The sequence below is a fragment of the Prunus persica genome, chromosome G1 (genome assembly GCF_000346465.2).
Source record: "Prunus persica cultivar Lovell chromosome G1, Prunus_persica_NCBIv2, whole genome shotgun sequence".
NCBI lineage: Eukaryota > Viridiplantae > Streptophyta > Magnoliopsida > Rosales > Rosaceae > Prunus > Prunus persica.
In genome coordinates this window covers 1,565,471-1,585,710 of record NC_034009.1, presented here as the reverse complement: position 1 = coordinate 1,585,710, position 20,240 = coordinate 1,565,471, and the positions used below count along the sequence as shown (strand labels likewise).

Sequence of the window (20,240 nt, the reverse complement as noted above, 5' to 3'; positions counted from 1 at the left end):
TGACATTTATGAATGTATGGGCAAATTTTGGCTATTTTTGATTAAAAAAAACTCCAGATTTTCGTAATTTTTTTTATTTAATACAAGCATAGTCTAACTACTCTAAATTTATTTAATTTATAAGGAAATAGACTCGAACTTGGGTGCAAAGGGACATGCTCACTGCTCTAGACGCTTAGCCTAACCCACATCGGCTAGATTTCAGTTATTAAGATAATCAATTATGCCTACAATTTTTCTTTTCAAATTTGACCTAAGATCTGCGACATATCTAGTAAGTTGGCTCATGTATATAAGAAAAAGTTGAAGTATGTTAAGCAAAAAGGGCTCTTCTGGGTTTGTGGTTGATGCCGTTTGGGCCTTTCGCAGTTACTCTCTTTCTTTCTCTCTTTCGAGAGCCATCCAATTCGTAAACCCCACTCCTTTCAACAATGTCAACCATAAATAAAACCTTCCCAAAAGTTGCATAAACAGGATTCATTTTTGTGGTCCACTTTCATGTCATACCCGCGAGAGAGAGAAAGAGAGAGAGAGATGAGGTTGGATTAGGAAAAAAAGTAGCAGCCCAAGTTCTGAAGACAGTGAGCCCATTAATAAATAAAACCCAATAAATCAATCAATCTGTTTGGCATCAACAGCAGCCCAGTTATTCATTTAAACTGGACCTTCATTTTTCTGTCAAAAAAGGGAGATAGACATGTGAAAGAATCATTGGAGTTTGGTTGTACCATAAAGTTACTTAGAAAAACCAACATGCTTAAGTCCAGTTTTTAGCATTTGAATGGATACTCGTACAATTTAGGAATCTTCAGTATTCGAGCAATTTGTCAAGGACAAGACTTCAACAAATAGGACGAAATTATGATAAGCATTCGTTTACTTTTGTTGGTCAGCCCGCGAATTATGTACGTTTTGCTTTTATTATCACGACTGAAAGTGAGGAGTATGAGGTTGCTCTTCCTGATAGCATACATGATGCCTTAATGTGCTCCATACTTGAGTTTACTTTTGGTTGGCAATTTAGACGTAATCATGTTTCAACTTAAACCGGATAAATATGTGACTTTAGATTCTTTCTTTATTATATCTTTAATCAGCCATAAAAAGCTGCATAATTAGAGTTATTAATTGCTTAAATTCACGGTTTGGATTGAACGCAAAGGGACAAAAAATTGAGTACATTTAACACACCAAAAAGCAAACTATGAAAGGATTATGCTTGGCACTGCCAGGCACATATATATCACATTATAAATACCAGTCAAACAAAGCCAAAAGGATAACGTTTGGTCGTACTCTCTCTCTCTCTCTCTCTCTCTCTCACTATATATATGTGCTCTGTTGGTCCCAACAACCAAAACCTTTTGTCATCTCCAAGGAAAAAAAAAAAGAAAAAAAAAAAAGGAGAAAAGCAAAAAAGGCTTTTGGAGTTTCATGCACTTTTGACGAAAATGATGTTACAATCTTTTCTTTTCTTTTGGTTCCTCCATGATTGAGGTTTAAGCAAGCCAAAGGCATATTCACAAAACCCTACTTCCATTCCAACTTGAAAAGAATATTCATAATTTCGCTTTCAATTTGATTATGCACCTTATTCAATCACAAAATTAGGGTCGGCTTGGCCTGCTCAGAAGCCCATCGCACTGTACGAATGGGCCCCAACTCAGATATTCATGGGCCCCCTGGACTTTCAACGCTTTGTGGGGTTCAATAAGACACCTAAAAGACAAGGTTCAAATTTTTTTATTTTAATTCACTTGTCGGGTTTTTTTTTTTTTTTTTTGTGTGACGAAATTGCCCTTAGTGCTTTTTTAAAATTTTGACAGTGAACTGATAAAAGTGTAGGTGTATAGTATAGGGGCTGGGAGGGTTATGATTAAAGGATATGTGAAAGTACTTTGTGTGTGTGTGTTTTTTTTTTAGGAGAGTTCTGACAGTTCTGCTTTTGGGTGGATGATGAAAGTTTATGTGCCTTTTAATGCCGACATGTGTGTTATTGTCCAAAGCAGGGAAAAGGTGAAGTGTACAGACGAGAGTGCCATTGCCATTGAGATGAAAAATTGACAAAAATTCTCCAGGCTTAATGTTTAGCATCCAGCCCACATGGCAGGTTATTCAAGAAAGAAAGAAAAAAATTTATTTCTAACTCTTTATTTACACAATGTCTCATATATATATATATATATATATATATAAGAATTTGCAGTTTATATCACACTTTCGTATTATTTAAGAGCAGTGTTCGGGACAATCAGTCGCACACGAACTAGTGACTCTACTAATGCATTGTGGGGAATTCCGTCGTTGATGCATTTGAGTAAACTTAAAGGATTCTTTCTTTAGTCCCCTTTTTTTCTTTTGATATGATTCTTCATTTTTCATGATGACAATGGCCTAATAAATCATGAGGGTCTTTAGGAATTATGTGAATGGATTCTCAGAGGGCCTACTTAAATTCTGTAGTTTGATTCTTTGAACACACATTTTGCTAATTACTAGAATCTTTTGGGTGATTTGCCAATGTGGACCAAGGCAAACCCCAATGAAGAGCTTTTAGGTTGGAGTTCAATTGCCTTGAGGGTTACAATGCCACATTATGAATCAACTGCATATTATAGTGCCTAGTGGCCACCACCACCACATTATGAGCTTTTAGGTTTTTCCTTTTAGTCAAATTATGAGCTTTTTTATTTATATAAAAGTGATATACTATAAATTAATTTAATCTATAGAAAGAAGAATTTAAACTTAAATTTAAAAAAATAAAATTATTACCCTGATCAACTGATGTAACCCGCACCTATAATTATGAGTTGAGCTCATTTGTTTTTTTAGGTTCCGATTGAAGCTCAATTGTTCTGCTTTCAACACTTTTATCATCAACCCATCAGTATTGGACAATTTTGACTGGAGCCCACATGCCTTTCTAGGAATGTGCAGTTGTAGTGGACGTCTGCATAGCACTGATTGAGATTTGGTGACCTTTGGCCCTTAGGTTAATGTGGCCATGGCATTGCACTTTTTTTCACCCAAGGAGGGGCAAAGCTTTGTGTGACAGCTGCAGTTTTTCGTAGCTTGTTTTAAGGGAAATCTGACAGTACCCGTTGGCAAAGATTTTTCCACCTTGGCAATGGCAGCAGTCTTACCATTTCCATATAACTCTAGCTTCACTTTAAAATGCACAAAAAAAGTTACTGAAAATATTTCATACCTATTATTTGATGTGGTTTTAAAGATGAAATCTTAAAGCAAAAGCCAAAAGCCAAAAGCCAGCCTTGCCCTTGGTATGGTTCCTTTTTCACAGCCCTCTGGCTCAGTGGCTCTGGTCCTAGTACTGCCTATTCCAAGATGTAATCTACTCAACGAAATATTGTACAGAGTACAGTCTTGCATGCCTGCTAGCTCATAACTCTCTTTGTTGTTTTCTTGGGTCAATATCTCTAGCTCTGGACTCTCAGCATTGCATGATATGATTAAGCACTTTTCACTGTGTATCAGAGGATAAAGCCGTTTATTTAGAACAATGTTTGCCTTCTTGTAAACATACATATGCATATCATGTTCTTCTTTCTCTTTTCTTAATTAAGGCACTCCAGCTAATTTTTTAAATCCTAGCTGAAGTGTTCCTCTTGCATTGCATGCTCTTAAGTATATATATAGATGGATAATTTGACAACATAATACGTAGCGAGTAAAAAAACATTACTTGGTGAAAGCCACATATATCTAACTTTCCCCTTTGATGTGTATTATTAACTAAAATCCAAAACAGACACAACAGAGAACGCAGAGCTTATATAAAGAAGTGCTTATGATCCCAGAGCCTCATGACCTGCGTTTAAATTATAGTATATACTGAACTGACCCAAAAGAAACAGAAAACTGTATCTAAATAATAAATAGTAATGAATTAATGATGCAGAAAAATAACATATACAAGGAATGCAATTTAAATAAATATAGCATGCAGAGCACGAGCACCTGTGGAGCAAAATGCACGCTTGTGTTTTCTTTTTCTTCTGTGAATTGCACGCTTGCGTTGACGGACGCAAGCAAATACCCCACAAGGAATTGGCTTCACCTCAATAAATATTTTATAATTCTAGAAAAATAAAAATAAAAATTTGGAGTAATTTTATATTTTTAATCACCATAACTTTAAATTTGTGTGAGAATAAGAATTTTAAAATAAATAAATAAAAAGAATCGAAAACTATAAATGGTGGTGGTGGTGCTGCCGGGCATATGTCATTGTTATGGTAGCTTCCTTCCTTTTTTAATGTCAGAAGAGTCGTCTTTATACAATTCCTTTAACCATGCCTAGTAAATTTTGAACCATCTCCCTCCCAACATTCCCAATAAATAATCCTCTGACTAAAGAATGGCCTGTATGTAAGTCCACAATAAGAGAATACAGAATTTCCCTTTTGAAGTCTTATTGGATCTGAAATGAACCTTGAAGCTAGGCTCTCAAGCTCCACCACCAATTCACTAAAAAAATATTTCTACAACATAGCATATGGGTGGTTAATGTTGTAAATTTGGACCACATATTCATGTCAGAATAAATCTAACCAATAATTTAGATTTATAGTATGGCGAAACTTTTAATCACGTGAGCGACTGATATTATGTTATGTTATGCATTATATGTTAGAACAAGATTCATATTGACAACTAGCAAAATAGTATGGTATTAGATTGTTTAGCAAGAAACATGGCTATGAACTTTCTATAGTTGAAGATATATAGATAACAAAAATCTGAAGTGAGAGAACCCATATGTTTTTTTTTTTTTTTTATACTAAGAAGCTCTTATGGGTGAGTAGAAAACTTCATGAATTTAAGAAAATTGAAGTTGCCTTTTACTTGTATGGAAAAAAAAAACTTGAATACATTAGTAGCATATGTCTACTTATTCAAAATAAATTTGAGAATTAAGAATAGAAAAGAGAATGAACGAGTATGAGATCAACTGCTTCTTATTAATCTAATTCTTAATGTTTCAAATATTAGATTTACAATAGGAAAATCACATAACTCATAACTCATACCCTCAACAAAATTCAAATGAGAAAGAAAAAAAAGAAAGAAGAGATTAAGTATTCTGTCATCATCAGGCCCCAAAAAAGAAAAGTATTTTGTCATCATATCACATTCACACAGGAGCACTGAAGGTGATGATGGAACAGTGCAATCTGTGTTCCTCCTCCTGAATCCTGATGCAGGTTAAAGTAAAGTATATACAAGGGAATTGGAGAGGTGGGTCTAGAACTAGATAGACTGATCCATTAATTACATGAATTACCCTTTCATATTCAATCTTTCATATACTTGGAAAGAAACACAAATGTCCCTAACAAAGCAAAGCACCCAACAATTTTGAGATAGGTGGAGAAAATTATAGGCAGCGGCAGCAATAGAGCAGTGCAAAACATTGGAATGTGTTATATGTATTTATATTAATTATGTACAATATTTTTCATACGTCGTGGAGATTGTGCCCCACCACACGCACTGTCCTCCTCCTCAATTGGCCCAAACATTTTACTCGGGAAACACCCATCCCGTACACATCCCCACCACCTCCGCTCTCTCTCTCTCTCTCTCTCTCCTTCTATTCTTTCTCAAATATCCGTCTTTCTTGTCCACAAACACAAAACACATTGTGATTTGTGCACAGTGATGTTGAAATGCGAATATTCAATATTCAATATTCCCTTCCCTCCTCCACCTATCAATTTCCTCTTCTTTTATATATATATTTGGTGACAAAAACAAATTTGGTGACCCCAAAAGAAAACAAAGCTTGCCCATCTATCATAAGTATGCTTTGTCCCTATAATATAGTATATCCTTTTACCATGGAAATGGGAAAAAAAAATCCAAAACCCCTATGCCAAAACAAAACCAGCCCATGCTCCTACGAACCCACGGCCACAAAACCCATCTCTCAATTTACTTATGTTTTTTTTGTTTTCTTTTGTGCATGGGAGGAGCAATGATTCGGTGCATTTATTGTATTGTGGAGTTTTGTGAGCACGCCAGTAAAACTTATCCACGTAGAGGGGGGAGGGGATGGTATGACTCCATGGATTATTGTAGTACTCACATCACGAGATCTTCTGATGAGACTGAAAGTCCAAGGCAAGTGGTCCTCTGCCCTATCCAAAGTTAGGGGTTTTTTTCCTTTGGTGCATACACATACATACAAGTCAAATGCATGGCGTGCAAGCTTACAACAGTTGTTTTTTTTGGAAAAGGGAAGAACTTAAATAGTTTTTGTTTCAAAATTTACCAATGACATGGGACAACAAGGTTTGAAATTGGAGGAGATTGAGTATGAAGATATATTTTCTTCTTATAATAAGCGTTACTTGTGAGAAGAGTAATCATTCGTATATATGCATGAGTTGTGATATAGACCGACACGACATGACGTGACAAAACACAAATATAACATTTGCATTGAATTAGTTGCTTAACACAAACAATACTGCCTTTTTAATAGAGCGACATGACACGATACACATAATTTGTTAAAACCTGATTCATATTGAATATTTACAAAGAAATATGAAGTGACAGAATTAAGGTATGTGGATTTACCATGAATCGTAGTTTTTAAGGACAGATTTTGAAGGGATATGTATATATATATATATATGAAAGAGATGGCATACACACTCGATGGTAGTTGACTGTTCTAACCGACCGTTGATCTTTTATTATGATGTTGAACCGTCAAAGGAGTAATGATAATCAAGCCCACCAATCACAACCGTCCAAAATATAATGAGTGAGTATTCATCAAAGCTTATTTGATTTCCCACCATCTATGCGACTGTGATGTACCGGGGGTGGGACCCAATTCTCCTCCAAGTCCAGGATGTCATCATAGACAATCACTGCTCGTGTATGTTTTGTCCTTTTCTGTTGCCCCACAAATCCAACCACACCATATCCATAACGTACTTGGTCTTTCGACAACCCATCATACCACTGACCCTGTGCTCCTCGCAGTGATGATGATTGAAAGTTCGGCCATTTTTTCATCAAAAAATACCATTGACATTTTTCGGACTGGAAAAGATCTTTGTGGCCTTTACACTTACACATTCATATTCATTTTTTTATATATTATTTTAAAAACATTTCCTATTAAATAAAGCGATAATATACTAAACTCACACACACAGTACACATTCATATATATATATATATATATAAACACTTAATTCACTTGCTAAACTCGCACACACGACAAATCAAAATAGCCAAAAGTATAGGCGTTAATACCCGATAAGAGAAGACAATTCTCCCATAATTGAGAATTAATAAGGGAATGATCCAAAGTAGCTACATCATGAACTAAGAAGTTGGCTTCATGATAAATGTATTTAAGTATGATGTCTACAGAAAAATTGGCCAGCTCCAAGAAGTTTCCTTTTCATGGAGGACTCGTTTGATATAGGAGTTCTTATGGAATTGTCCGAGGGATATGATATCTCTAAAGGAGGGCATGGATTCTCTAAGGACCTTCATCTTCGTATTAACATAACCAATGACTAATTTAAGGGAGTCTCCTTCCACTGTGGCTTTCTGCACTCTCTACTCAGTTCATAAGCAAGAGCATCGTTTAGAGCTTGGTATTCTGCAATAACAACACTAGTGTTGCCTATTCTTCTTTATATTACCATTTGGAACCACGTTAATTTCCATCATAACCATGCATTGTAGCTATATCGTGCTGGAAAGAACCATCGAAATTAACTTTGATCCAGCCTCCCTATGTGGTTTTCAATAGTTCATAACCAAGTTATTCCTCATTTTCTTTTGAAAATTAATTTAAAAGAAGCTGCCTCAGAGATATTTGAGATTTGATAGAAAAATGTTATTTATTTATTTTTCCAGTTTTGATACTTGAACTTGAGCTCGTGTGCCAATTTAGTACCTAAACCATAATTTGTCCAAACTTAGTACTCATCTTAGTTTTTGGGTGTTTATTTTCTCATTCCCCTTTTGTTCACTTACACTCCCTTTTATTTTTAAATATTTTTTACTATAACATATAAGGGAGTGTAAGTAGACAAAAGATGAAGGGGAAAATTAGCTCCCTAATTTTATTGTCCAATAAGTACCAAATTACACTTCTTAAGAATGATTAACAGCTTAGGAGCAAATTTAATCATTCAAGCACACTAGTTACTAAACTCTCTCATTTGATAAAACCAAAAAACCTAAGAGAGAATACCCCTAGCCGCCACCCCTTTTGGAGTGGTGACTACCATGTTTTTTGTCCCATGTTCCCCTCTTTTTCCTTTCCTCTCCGCCTCCTCTCCTTCCCATTCTCTTTGCTTCTCCCTCCCGCATCATCTCCCTCTCTATTTCGTTAGCACGTTTATGGTGTAATTCTATAACAGATCTATGCATATCTATCTTCTTTTTTTCTGGTGTATCTACTCTATTTGCCGAAGAGGAAAGTCAATTGGTGTGGATTTGTTATCTTTTGGTGCTTGAGGATAGTTGGTTGGCTTTGTGACAACGAGATTGCAATCCAGATGATTTAGTTTCTTTATTTTTGGAATAGGTCTCAGAAACTCTGTTTAGGTTTTCTGTATAGATCTCATCTCTCCTTTGTGAGAGTTTTTATTTGTACTATTTTGGCTTGGTTTTTCCAAGTTTTATATCTTTTTTTTATTGTTATGAGTTTGCAATCTTAGTTTTGATGCCTATGCCATAGTTTCTTATGTCTTGCTTGATCGTTAGTAGAGACACACTTGATTGATTTAATATTGATGTTGGATTTCTCAGTAATTATAATGGTTCTTTGTGGTTAGTGATTTTTTTTGCTGAATTATGAACGAAATTCCAAAATTTCGTAAAAATAAAATAAAATAATAGTGTCATAAAATTATGAATATAACATTGTACTACATAGTAGTAATACTAAAACACATTTTTCAGGTTGTTTGTGTGACATGCTAGGTTGTTAGGTAGTCAATTAAAACCGTACATTCAAATATGATTTCACTTTTTTTTTAAATGCTGAAAATATGATTTCACTTATTCAATTGCTTTCATTCATAGTTTGATAATATAATATCTTAGGCTATTTGAAAAATAAAATGTCAAAAATACCCATATACCCGTTAAGTAAAAAATTATGTAGATTTCAATATCATGCTTTATACATCAAGAAGAGGTGGATAGGGAACATATGGCAGACCCCTAAATGCAACGGTAGTTGCCAAATCATATCACACTTTTTAGTAAAGAGGAAAAAAAAAGAAAGAAAAAAAAAGAAAGAAAAAAAAAGAAAAGGCCCCCATGAAGTGAACAGTTGAATATAAGGTAGATCTCAATGCAGTGAATCAGAGCAATAGGTCCAAACTCCAAACCGCAGAAAAAGCAGAAAAAAAGAAGAAGCTGTGGGTGGACCCAAGTCCCGTCTCATCTCATCTCATCCCATCCCCATAGAAATATATATAGAATGGAGCGTTACAGGCTTTGTCATAGTCTTTTACCAAAGCATTAAGCCAGCAAAAGCCAGTGGGAAGTTGTGGTTCTGGTTCTTGTGGGTACATAAAAAAACAACATCACATGTACAGATAAAAATAATAATGAAGATGAAAGATTTAAAAAGATTAATAACTTAAGAGAAAATGGGAGATTTACAAAATCAAACAGGGACTAGACAGTAGCGGTACTGAGAAGGGAGGAGCACAAATGGAGAAGTCTGCAGAACAGAGGACTGCAAGTTCGAATTATTCTTCTTCCATGTATGATTGCTTTTATAAATACTCAGTGCTCTTTTGGACGCACACCCATTTCCTCCCAATTACCCTTCCACACTCTCTCTCTCTCTCTACCTCTGGTTTTCTTTCTTTTTATAATAAATGGTCTTTGCTACGTCCCCGAGGCTGCGCTGTTGGTCCAGAACAGAACCCAAACTGAAGAGATAGAGAGAGATAGAGAGATGGGTTTCTTTTAGTATTTGGAGAGAGATAGAAAGAAGCCATATTTAAAAGCAAAGACGCAGGGCCTCACAAGCCTTTTACACGTGATAAAGAAAACACCAAAAGCACTTGCATGCGTGTATAAAGATTCATCATCATCCTCATCACTCCCCCCTCTCTCTCTAAAACACTCCCATCTCTCTCTCTCTCTCTAAATCTGAATCTTCACACAACCCATCTTTTAAATCTCTCCCCTTTTGGTTCCCTTTTAATCACTTCACGTTCTTTGGCAATTACAACTTTAAAGCCTCCAGTTTTTATTTTTGTTTTCAAAGATCACTGCTTTGATTTGTTTGTTGAGAGATAGAGTGACTCAGTGAGTTCTTAACTGCTTGCTAGCTCTCATCAGTTATTGTTCTGCAAAAAGAGGAGTGCTTCCTAGCTAGTCCATAGTTGCTGCTGCTGCTCAGTTTAAATGGCTGGTTGGTTGGTGAGTGAAGTTTTGAGCTTTGTTTCTTTTGGCCTCTCTTGGACTTCGTGGTATTTAATACACTTTCTTTCTCCGTGGCATTAATTTTGGGTATCCTTCGGATGGTGATTTTACTGCCTTTTCAATGTTTATTCCTTCTCCTTGGATATGTTCTTGATTTTTGTTTTCTTCTGAGTGTTTTTATTCTGCCTTCCGTTGCAGTCTAAGGTTCTCAAATCTGTCTACACAAATTAAATTATTATTATATTTCATTTGAGATATAAATGTTTTTTCCTATGTTTTTATCTGCTTGGGCCTATTCATTCTTATGTGATATTTTTATCAAAATTTCAGTTTTGGGTACCAGACAGGCTCAAGACACTGGTTTTGTCTACTGGGTATTTCCAGTTTTCGAGTTTCTGTTCACTTATTTACTATAATATTGTAATTGATATTGTCTAAACGATTCATGGGCATTGGGCTGCTTATGGAAGCATCTAGACTAGAGGAGAGGAACACTTGGGTTTTGGGTGATAGTCTGTTTTGTCTCTGCATTTATGATTTTTCTTTCTGTTTGGGATTTCGTGTTGTATGATTCTTCTTGGCAGGTCTTTGAGATTGTTTATTTAATTTGTTCTTTTTCTTCTTCTTCTTCTTTACTGAATGGCTCTGCAAATTACAAGTCAGAGGAAACTGTAGCTCTTTCTGGATTTTGGTATTCAGTTTTGTATGTATATGTATGTATTTTTTTAAGCGGTCAATCTGCTGAAACAGAGGTGAATAGTTGAACTTTCTGTTTTTGCGAAGGAATAGTAATGCTTGTCATAATCTTCAACAAAAAGCAAAGGCTGGGCATTTATTTACCCGTACTTTTTTTACTTTGCGTATGAGACTGATGAAATTGAACTCTCATTATAATTTCCATTTAGTCACCGTTTTAGAATTTTTCTGGGTTCCTTTTTAAGCTGACATGCAATTTTTCTCTATTTGTTTTTGGGTTTTTCCAGGGAAATTAGTCTTAAATCTGTGGGAGAATTTTGAGTGAAAGACAAGAAGGGAAGGAAGACATTGTGTTTCTGTGCCATCTGGTGAAGCTTTATCCTTTTGAACAAGTGCTTGTGCTTTGTATTTTCAGTTTCTGTTAGCAAAGCAACATGCCTATAAGAAAAATGAAAGAGAGCTCAGAGCAACACCTTGTGATCAAAACCCATTTACAGAACCCAGTGAACCCAGTTCAGAAGCAACCTAAGACTGCCCAAAATGGCAAAGGTCCACCGCCTCAAGAACCTCACAACCCCAAAACCCATAACCAAATTTCACCTCCAACAAAAAACAGAGGAAGAAGAAGGGGTAGAGGTGGTCGGAAATCTGATCAAGGGGATGTTTGTATGCGACCGAGTTCACGGCACTGCACTGTGGCTCATATTCCTGCCTCACCAAGCTTTGCTAGTCCTCCTGTAGCTAGTACTCCAAATGGGTATGTGGAAAATGGTGGCAACTCGTGTTCGATGGAGATGGGCTTTCCTACTTCGAGCAAGTCTTTGAGTTTTGCTCGTAGGCCTGGTTTTGGACAAGTTGGGATAAAGTGTATTGTAAAGGCCAACCATTTCTTTGCAGAATTACCAGAGAAGGACTTGAACCATTATGATGTAAGCTCCTTTTCTTTGATGGGTTATTTTCACAATAAACCTCTCTATTAATGTGCTGTACTAAAAATTGAATTGGTGTTTCCGTTCTGTCATAATATTCCGGACCCTTAATCTGATATTCCTTATGTTGATGGTGTTGTTTATTTTCGCATTTCTGTTGCATTGCAGAAGAAATTGAAAGCAGCACTGTTTTCATCCTGTCCTTTTCTTCGAATAGCATTTATGATATTTGAATTTGGCCTTCAATTTTGTTCTAAATGTTTTTTTGCCTTTTCACCATCAGTGATCTGACTCCTGCAGGTTTGTATAACTCCCGAAGTTGCATCAAGAAGTGTGAACAGAGCCATCATGGCTGAACTGGTGAGATTGTACAGAGAATCTGACTTAGGAATGAGACTGCCTGCTTATGATGGTAGAAAGAGTCTGTACACTGCTGGTGAGCTGCCCTTTGCTTGGAAGGAGTTCAACATTAAGCTTGTTGATGAACCGGACGGAATCAATGGCCGAAAGTAAGGACATTGCCTCCCTTTTCCTTCTGTTTCACACCATGCCTCATTTTGCCCTCTACGCTTTATCTAAAGACTCAATTGGATTATAATAATATCTAACATGAATGAATGAGAGACAATGAAGTCAAAGAAATTTATTTTGTTCTATTTTCTATAGCACTTTGAATACATGACGAGCAATTGGATTTTATCATTATAATATCCAAATAATTAATTTTAGATTACCTGTATATAATATTTCAGAAGAGAAAGAGACTATAAAGTGGTGATTAAATTTGTTGCACGAGCAAACATGCATCATCTGGGACAGTTTCTGGCTGGTAAGTGTGCTGATGCTCCCCAGGAAGCGCTCCAAATTCTTGACATTGTATTAAGAGAGCTCTCAAATAAAAGGTATAATTTATTACAGAATTTGTGACTGCTACGTTCTACTTCAGATTGAATTTATTTATTATTTTTCTCACCAAGTCTTCATTTGGTGAAGGTACTGCCCCATTGGGAGATCCTTCTTTTCACCTGATATCAGAACACCACAACGGCTTGGTGAGGGGTTGGAGTCGTGGTGCGGATTTTATCAAAGTATAAGGCCTACTCAAATGGGTCTTTCCCTCAATATTGGTAAGTAATTTGAAGTTACTTGAATTTTTGAAAGGAAATTACTCATGGTTTGTTTCAAATGATTGCTCAAATGATCTCTCTCATATTTTATTCTTCTATTTTCATCATTTGTAGATATGGCTTCAGCTGCATTTATTGAGCCTCTCCCTGTAATAGAGTTTGTTGCCCAGCTTCTAGGCAAAGATGTATTATCTAGGACATTGTCTGATTCTGACCGTGTAAAGGTACTTAATACTTAATTATTTGCTGATTTGTTTTCTCTCATACCATATGATTTAATCTAAAATGTCACTTTTAAATGTCGGCCAGATTAAAAAGGCTCTTAGAGGAGTGAAAGTTGAAGTTACGCACAGAGGAAGTGTTCGAAGAAAGTATCGAGTGTCAGGATTGACATCTCAACCTACAAGAGAACTTGTGTAAGTTTGAAGCAGCTCTAGCTTAAATTTTTCTGTCAGGTCTAGTGTTTATTGTTCTTGTACTCTATCTGTTTCCATTTTCCTTTGAACTCTTTCCCTTTCTAAGCCTCTCTCTCGCTCTCTCTCTCTCTCTCTCCCTCCCTTTTCCTTGATAGGATGCAAAGCCAGAAAATAATGTAGAATCCTTTTTTTTCATAGAATTCTTGATCGAATTGTGCTAGTGTTCTATTTGCTGACACTATCTTTGTTCAGGTTTCCTGTTGATGAGAACTTGACCATGAAGTCAGTAATTGAATACTTCCAGGAGATGTATGGATTCACCATTCAACAAGGGCACCTTCCTTGCCTTCAAGTTGGAAATCAGAAGAAGGCAAATTACTTACCCATGGAGGTCAGTAATGGTCACTAAAAAAAATCTCATCTTCTCAATGATTATTTACTTACAATTTCCTTTCCAAATTTCTTATGTGGGATTTACACACTTTACACTTCTGCAGGCCTGCAAAATTGTTGAGGGGCAACGATATACAAAAAGGTTGAATGAGAAGCAAATTACCGCTCTGTTAAAAGTTACATGTCAAAGACCTAGGGATCGTGAAAATGACATCCTGCAGGTAAGTCTTTTAAACATTTAGGTAATCACTCATATTTCTGGAGCCCACGTGCAGGCCGTTAAGAGAAAAAATCGAACACCATAAACCAAATATACATGTAGTTATGTTTATATTAAATAATGTAATTTGATGATTTCTGTTAAAACTATGTTACCCTGTTGGTCATGATTATTCTCGTAGAAATTTTAATTTATCCTTTTGACGTTAAAACACAAACAGACCGTTCAACACAATGCGTATGACCAAGACCCTTATGCGAAGGAGTTTGGAATCAAAATCAGTGAAAAACTAGCTTCAGTTGAGGCTCGAATTCTTCCTGCCCCTTGGGTATGCTGCCCCTCTTCATACAACTTTTTGTTAAATGTTTTAATTCAGAAAATATTCTCATTGTTGTTATAAAGAAAAAAAAGAATATATGTTGACCATCTCATGGCACCCTTACCCGCAGCTGAAATATCATGAAACTGGGAAAGAAAAGAATTGTTTGCCTCAAGTTGGTCAGTGGAATATGATGAACAAGGTACCACACTTATCTACTGCAGTCACTTCTTTAAATTTGTTAATATTTTGCTAGGCTACCTTTAGGCTTTTCTGAATGGAATAACTTCGTATTTGTATGCACATGAATGTGCCAAATTTCCCATTAAACCAGGCTTTTCTGAATGTAATAACTCTGTTTTTATATGAAAACCTTTATGTTACAATCCAGACTACTGTGCTTAAGAGTTTTCATTTCATAATTTCCTCCAGTATCTTTTTAGGGATTGTACAGTTTTATCAGTCGTAATCTCTTCCTTACATGATTCCTACCACTGATATTTTGGTTTGATGCAGAAAATGATTAATGGAATGACTGTCAGTCGGTGGGCTTGTATTAATTTTTCACGGAGTGTGCAAGAGAGTGTTGCACGTGGGTTTTGTAATGAACTTGCTCAAATGTGTCAAGTATCTGGAATGGTATTTTTCTTTTTTCTTAATGCAAATGTTTTCTATTTTGTCATATCTGCATGCTTTCAGATCAAACATTTGGGTTATAAATATGTTTTTTGTTTTGTAGGAATTTAATCCAGAACCTGTAATTCCAATCTACAATGCCAGGCCTGAGCAAGTAGAGAAAGCTTTGAAGCATGTTTATCATGCATCCATGAACAAAACTAAAGGAAAAGATTTAGAGCTCCTACTAGCCATTTTGCCTGACAACAACGGGTCCCTGTACGGTATGCCATATATGCCGGTGCTTTCACTTAAGATAGTTTATTAACCTTTGGCTTGATCTCAAAGGTGACCTTTAAACTTAAGATTAGATCTGGAATTGCATATTTAATGTAACATGATTCTGCTATTTTAGGTGATATCAAGCGAATATGCGAAACAGATCTTGGTTTAATATCACAATGCTGTCTCACAAAGCATGTTTTCAAGATCAGCAAACAGTACTTGGCTAATGTGTCCCTGAAGATAAATGTGAAGGTTTGTTCAATTTCACAATATAATGAATACATGATGCTACAAAATTTCAAATTCATTTCACTCTATCATGTATTAACTATGAGAGGTGATTTGACAACAATCAGTTTACACGTGAAAAATTCCTAGACAATGTGCGACTCCATTAAGCATGAATGAGCTGATTTTTATGGCATGACATGAGACAAAGTCACTAGTTTGAGAATTACAGCATCCTGTTTCGTTATTTATATTTTCTTATTTCATATATATGGTAAAAATAATTGCCTCTTGTGGAGTCATTGTAAACCTTTTCTATTTATTTCGAACGGAAATTATCATGTCCCAATAATGACTGAATCCTGATGCGTTTTAGATCCATCCATTGTGCAGATGGGCGGCAGAAATACTGTTCTTTTGGATGCTATAAGCTGCAGGATACCTTTAGTCAGTGATATACCAACCATAATCTTTGGAGCAGATGTGACTCACCCTGAGAATGGAGAAGATTCCAGCCCCTCAATTGCTGCTGTAAAGGCCTTTACTACCTGGAACTTCTTTCTGCAATATATGCTGAAACCTTTGTTGCTAATGGATGTTTGTACTTATGCAGGTAGTAGCTTCCCAGGACTGGCCTGAAGTGACCAAATATGCTGGATTAGTTTGCGCTCAGGCTCACAGACAAGAACTCATACAAGATTTGTATAAAACATGGCAGGACCCTGTTCGTGGCACAGTCAGTGGTGGCATGATCAGGTATGAGAACTCTACAATCACTTCTTCTCTCAATCTAGTGTACATCATTTTTGCCCTCATATTTGCTTGTAGCATCCTTGGCTTGCCCACCACTCTTGCAAACCCATTTTGTTCCTTGGATCTTCTGCTTGCACACAATGCAACTCCATGCTGGAAGTTGTTGCATTTCACCCTTTTTTGAAGGTGTTAATATTCTATCTCAATATCATATTCTCTTTTGTCCAGGGATCTTCTGGTTTCGTTTAGGAAAGCAACAGGGCAGAAGCCATTAAGGATTATATTTTACAGGTAAATGTCTTGTATACCTAGTGCCGGTGTATGCATTACTTAATTTGACATTGGTACTTCATGTTGTTAACAAACACTCAGATTACCCTTGATCTAGCTTCTTTTGTGACAACTCCTGATGTGAGATATATGCGTCTGTTTTTCCCCTTTTTTCCCCTTATTTTGTGGTGCTTTTTTCTTATTTTAATGGCAAATATTCTGAGCAGGGACGGTGTAAGTGAAGGGCAATTTTATCAAGTCTTACTTTATGAGCTAGATGCAATCCGGAAGGTGAGAAGTGATTATCACTAGTATCAGATTATTGGAGATAAAAGTGGAAATTTCTGTTGCATTGATAAGTAATCTCCATACAGGCGTGTGCTTCGCTGGAACCGAACTATCAACCGCCAGTGACTTTCATTGTGGTGCAAAAACGGCACCACACACGATTATTTGCCAATAACCATAGGGACAGAAGCAGCATAGACAAGAGTGGGAACATATTGCCTGGTAAAGTTCAATTATCATGGAAACTTTTGTCTCTCGTGCTGTACTGACTCGTACTGATACTGAGAGTTCCGTGCTCTATGTGTTCATTGTTTTATTGTTTTCAGGCACCGTGGTTGACACTAAGATTTGTCATCCGACAGAGTTTGATTTTTATCTCTGCAGTCATGCTGGTATTCAGGTACCAAATTGTATTAATCTTTTTACAAACATATAAATGTATCTCACTGAAACCATTTTCCATGAAGTCTAAAACAATCATGTTTCAAAAATTCACTTTTCCGATCAAGTGAGGCATGCAATGGGTGAGAATAAGATTCTACAGTTTGATCTATGGGCAAGCCCAACAACTCATTAGAAGGTTCTTTCTAAAGCGCAAGTGATTGGGGGATAGAATTTCTAATAGATCCTAAATTTTCTATAATACTTTTAGTCCTACCTTGGGAAAGTTCTTTCTCTTTTCTCTGGGCATAGCTTTTGCTGCATAGCTGTGGGTGAAGGGGAAGGTTTTTGAGAATGATGATGATATCTTAATTTCTAATAAGATATGGTTGTACCCATATAGTCATCTTATAAACAAAGATTAATTGCATATTGTTTCTTTTGCTATTCGTTATATTCTTAAAATCTTTGAAGGTTGAATGTATAAATATTTACCTCATATGGCAGGGGACGAGTCGTCCGGCTCACTACCATGTTCTTTGGGATGAGAATAATTTTACTGCTGATGGAATCCAGTCATTGACAAACAACCTTTGTTACACATATGCAAGGTGCACGCGCTCTGTCTCTGTTGGTAAGCCCTTATTATGTTGCTGAATAATTTTTTGCTCGCGAGCAATCATTTCTCCAGAGAATGCAAAGCCATGACAGACTAGGATTCTAGCTGCAAAAAGTTCAACTATGTGCTTTAAAAGTTGCAGTTAGATTGACCAAATTCTGTGGCTCCTTTTGCAGTACCTCCGGCATATTATGCACATTTGGCTGCTTTCCGTGCTCGATTCTATATGGAGCCAGATATGCAGGAGAATGGCTCTACTGGTCATACTGCCAAGGGTACACGGGCTGCAGGAGAGACTGGGGTCCGGCCATTGCCAGCCTTGAAGGAGAACGTAAAGAGAGTAATGTTTTACTGTTAGATGTAGAAGAGGATTGATGGTTTGGTCGCCAAGACGAGCAAGCCATAAATGATGCTGCAATCATAAGATCGTTCACTGTTAGATTCGTTCTTTGCATATGGACCATTCATGAATGGTTCAAGGTCTTCCAGTTTAACCTAGCAGGAGGGAAGAAAAGAAAGGGTATTTCAACTTAGATCAGTGGTTATAGCGTTAGAGTTCTTTGATCATAGGTAGCAGGTCCTTGTTCTCTTGCAGTGTAGACCCCATTATGGGAAGTTTATCAGTTCTAGCCTCTGTAAAGAAATGTTAATTAATCAATCAAATTTATATGTAGGAAAATTTTGCCTTGGTCTTCAAAGATGCTTCTCAAAACTACCAGTCTTGGCAGTTTTGCTGGAGAAGTATCTCAGAATGAATGAGAAGAATTGCAAGTTATTAACTGCGATTCCTTCTGCAATTTACCAGTTACTCAGCAATAAATTGCTATCACGACCAAACAATCTGAACTCATAAAGGCAGCCAAAACTACGAGAGTAACTTACCTACAGTGGTTAAACCAAAAAAATAACTTATTACCTACACTGGGATGTTGTCGACATCCTAAGTTAATCATGCACTATCATATGTTTTAACTTTTTAAAAATGCACTATCATTCGTTTTAACTTTTTTATATAACAGTGCGTGAGTAGTTTGAGATACTGTTACATTGGCATCCCGATTGAAGTAATCCAAAACTACAACTATTGAAAATTACAGCAGTGATAATTAAAGTGGTAGTTAGTGTGGTTGAAGATGGGGTTGTCACTTGTCAATCATAATCTGCAGAGGTAAAGTGCTAGCATAATTGATAGTTGATATGGTAAATGTGGTTGTTTGCTGCTATTGGATGAAATGGACAAATGCAGTATCATTCTTTTAATGGGAAAGACTAGTCATCACGCCTGGTTCTTTTACTCAATTTATATTTGATTTCCAGTACAAACAATTTCCCAAATACATGTCATGAAGGATGTTACTTGTTTGATAATAGTGGATGAAATGCAAATTCTCACTTTGAAATTAAATTTTCTTATTTTAAAATCAGTAATTATGCCTTGCATTATTTCTTTAATTGTGTCAGGTATACATCAGTGGTGGTTCAGGTATTTTTGTACATCCAGTCATCTTTTGTCTGTAGTTGTTCTCACAAGACTCATCCAACAACTAGTGTAGAGATTTGGGTATCTACTCCACTCATAATTCTGGCTATAATGCTCCCACCTTTTTCCCATTTCCAGCATTTACTTCTTCTTCTGGTAATTAACTCAGCAGTGACATTTTAACTTTTGGTTGAAATGTTTTTACAAGATAATTAACTAGTGTTATAGTTTCGGTTTATGTTTTTATACATATCATTTCCCTTTCATGTGACATTAATTTGTCCTTTTTAAAATCACATTCAAAAATTCCTTGAACATTCAAAATGCAGATCAAAGTTAGAAATCAAGAAACCCTATGAAATCTCTTCAACTTAATCAGAAGACTCTTAGTATCAACACTACCATATCCCATTAATCTAAAGTGGTCTCAGGTTCGAACCCCCCATGACACCATGGTACATGCGTATGTGAGAAACACCCCCCCTCCTTATCGCTTGTATGCAAAAAGACTAAAATATATAAGGATTAATCATCGTCCTGTGCTAAGCTTCTTAATGTTGGAGAAACCTTGCCCTCTGGATAATTTTTTACTCAGAATGCAACTAAGAAGGCCTTGCTACCAATGGTGGCTCAAGTGCTTGCAGCATCTACATATTTGGTATGCGACATATTCAACCTAGTTAATCACCCATCTGATTATTTCCCTTCTCATGAATGATAATTGACATATGAAAAACTGTGGAAAGAGTTGGGAGAATCAAACAAAGTG

General features: G+C 36.2%; 1 protein-coding gene across 1 annotated transcript; it reads left to right on the top strand.

Annotated features, from left to right (window-relative positions):
- On the top strand, positions 9,515–18,673 carry LOC18793666 (protein argonaute 10). Its single transcript, XM_007225310.2, has 22 exons — positions 9,515–10,449; positions 11,436–12,077; positions 12,378–12,586; positions 12,830–12,979; positions 13,071–13,204; positions 13,319–13,428; positions 13,514–13,620; positions 13,873–14,011; positions 14,118–14,234; positions 14,454–14,561; positions 14,683–14,754; positions 15,069–15,191; positions 15,292–15,451; positions 15,583–15,704; positions 16,074–16,211; positions 16,294–16,436; positions 16,662–16,724; positions 16,931–16,994; positions 17,078–17,213; positions 17,318–17,391; positions 17,880–18,006; positions 18,168–18,673. Exons 2-22 carry the CDS (start codon positions 11,583–11,585, stop codon positions 18,347–18,349), a joined length of 2,973 nt encoding a protein of 990 aa, XP_007225372.1. The 5' UTR covers positions 9,515–10,449; positions 11,436–11,582; the 3' UTR covers positions 18,350–18,673.

Bases quoted from the DNA above. Each gene is read 5' to 3' on its own strand.
- LOC18793666 (XM_007225310.2), top strand. From the start codon at position 11,583: ATGCCTATAAGAAAAATGAAAGAGAGCTCAGAGCAACACCTTGTGATC. The intron at 12,980-13,070 runs GTATAATTTATT...CATTTGGTGAAG, and splicing joins AGAGAGCTCTCAAATAAAAG to GTACTGCCCCATTGGGAGAT. The intron at 16,437-16,661 runs GTATGAGAACTC...TCTTTTGTCCAG, and splicing joins GTCAGTGGTGGCATGATCAG to GGATCTTCTGGTTTCGTTTA.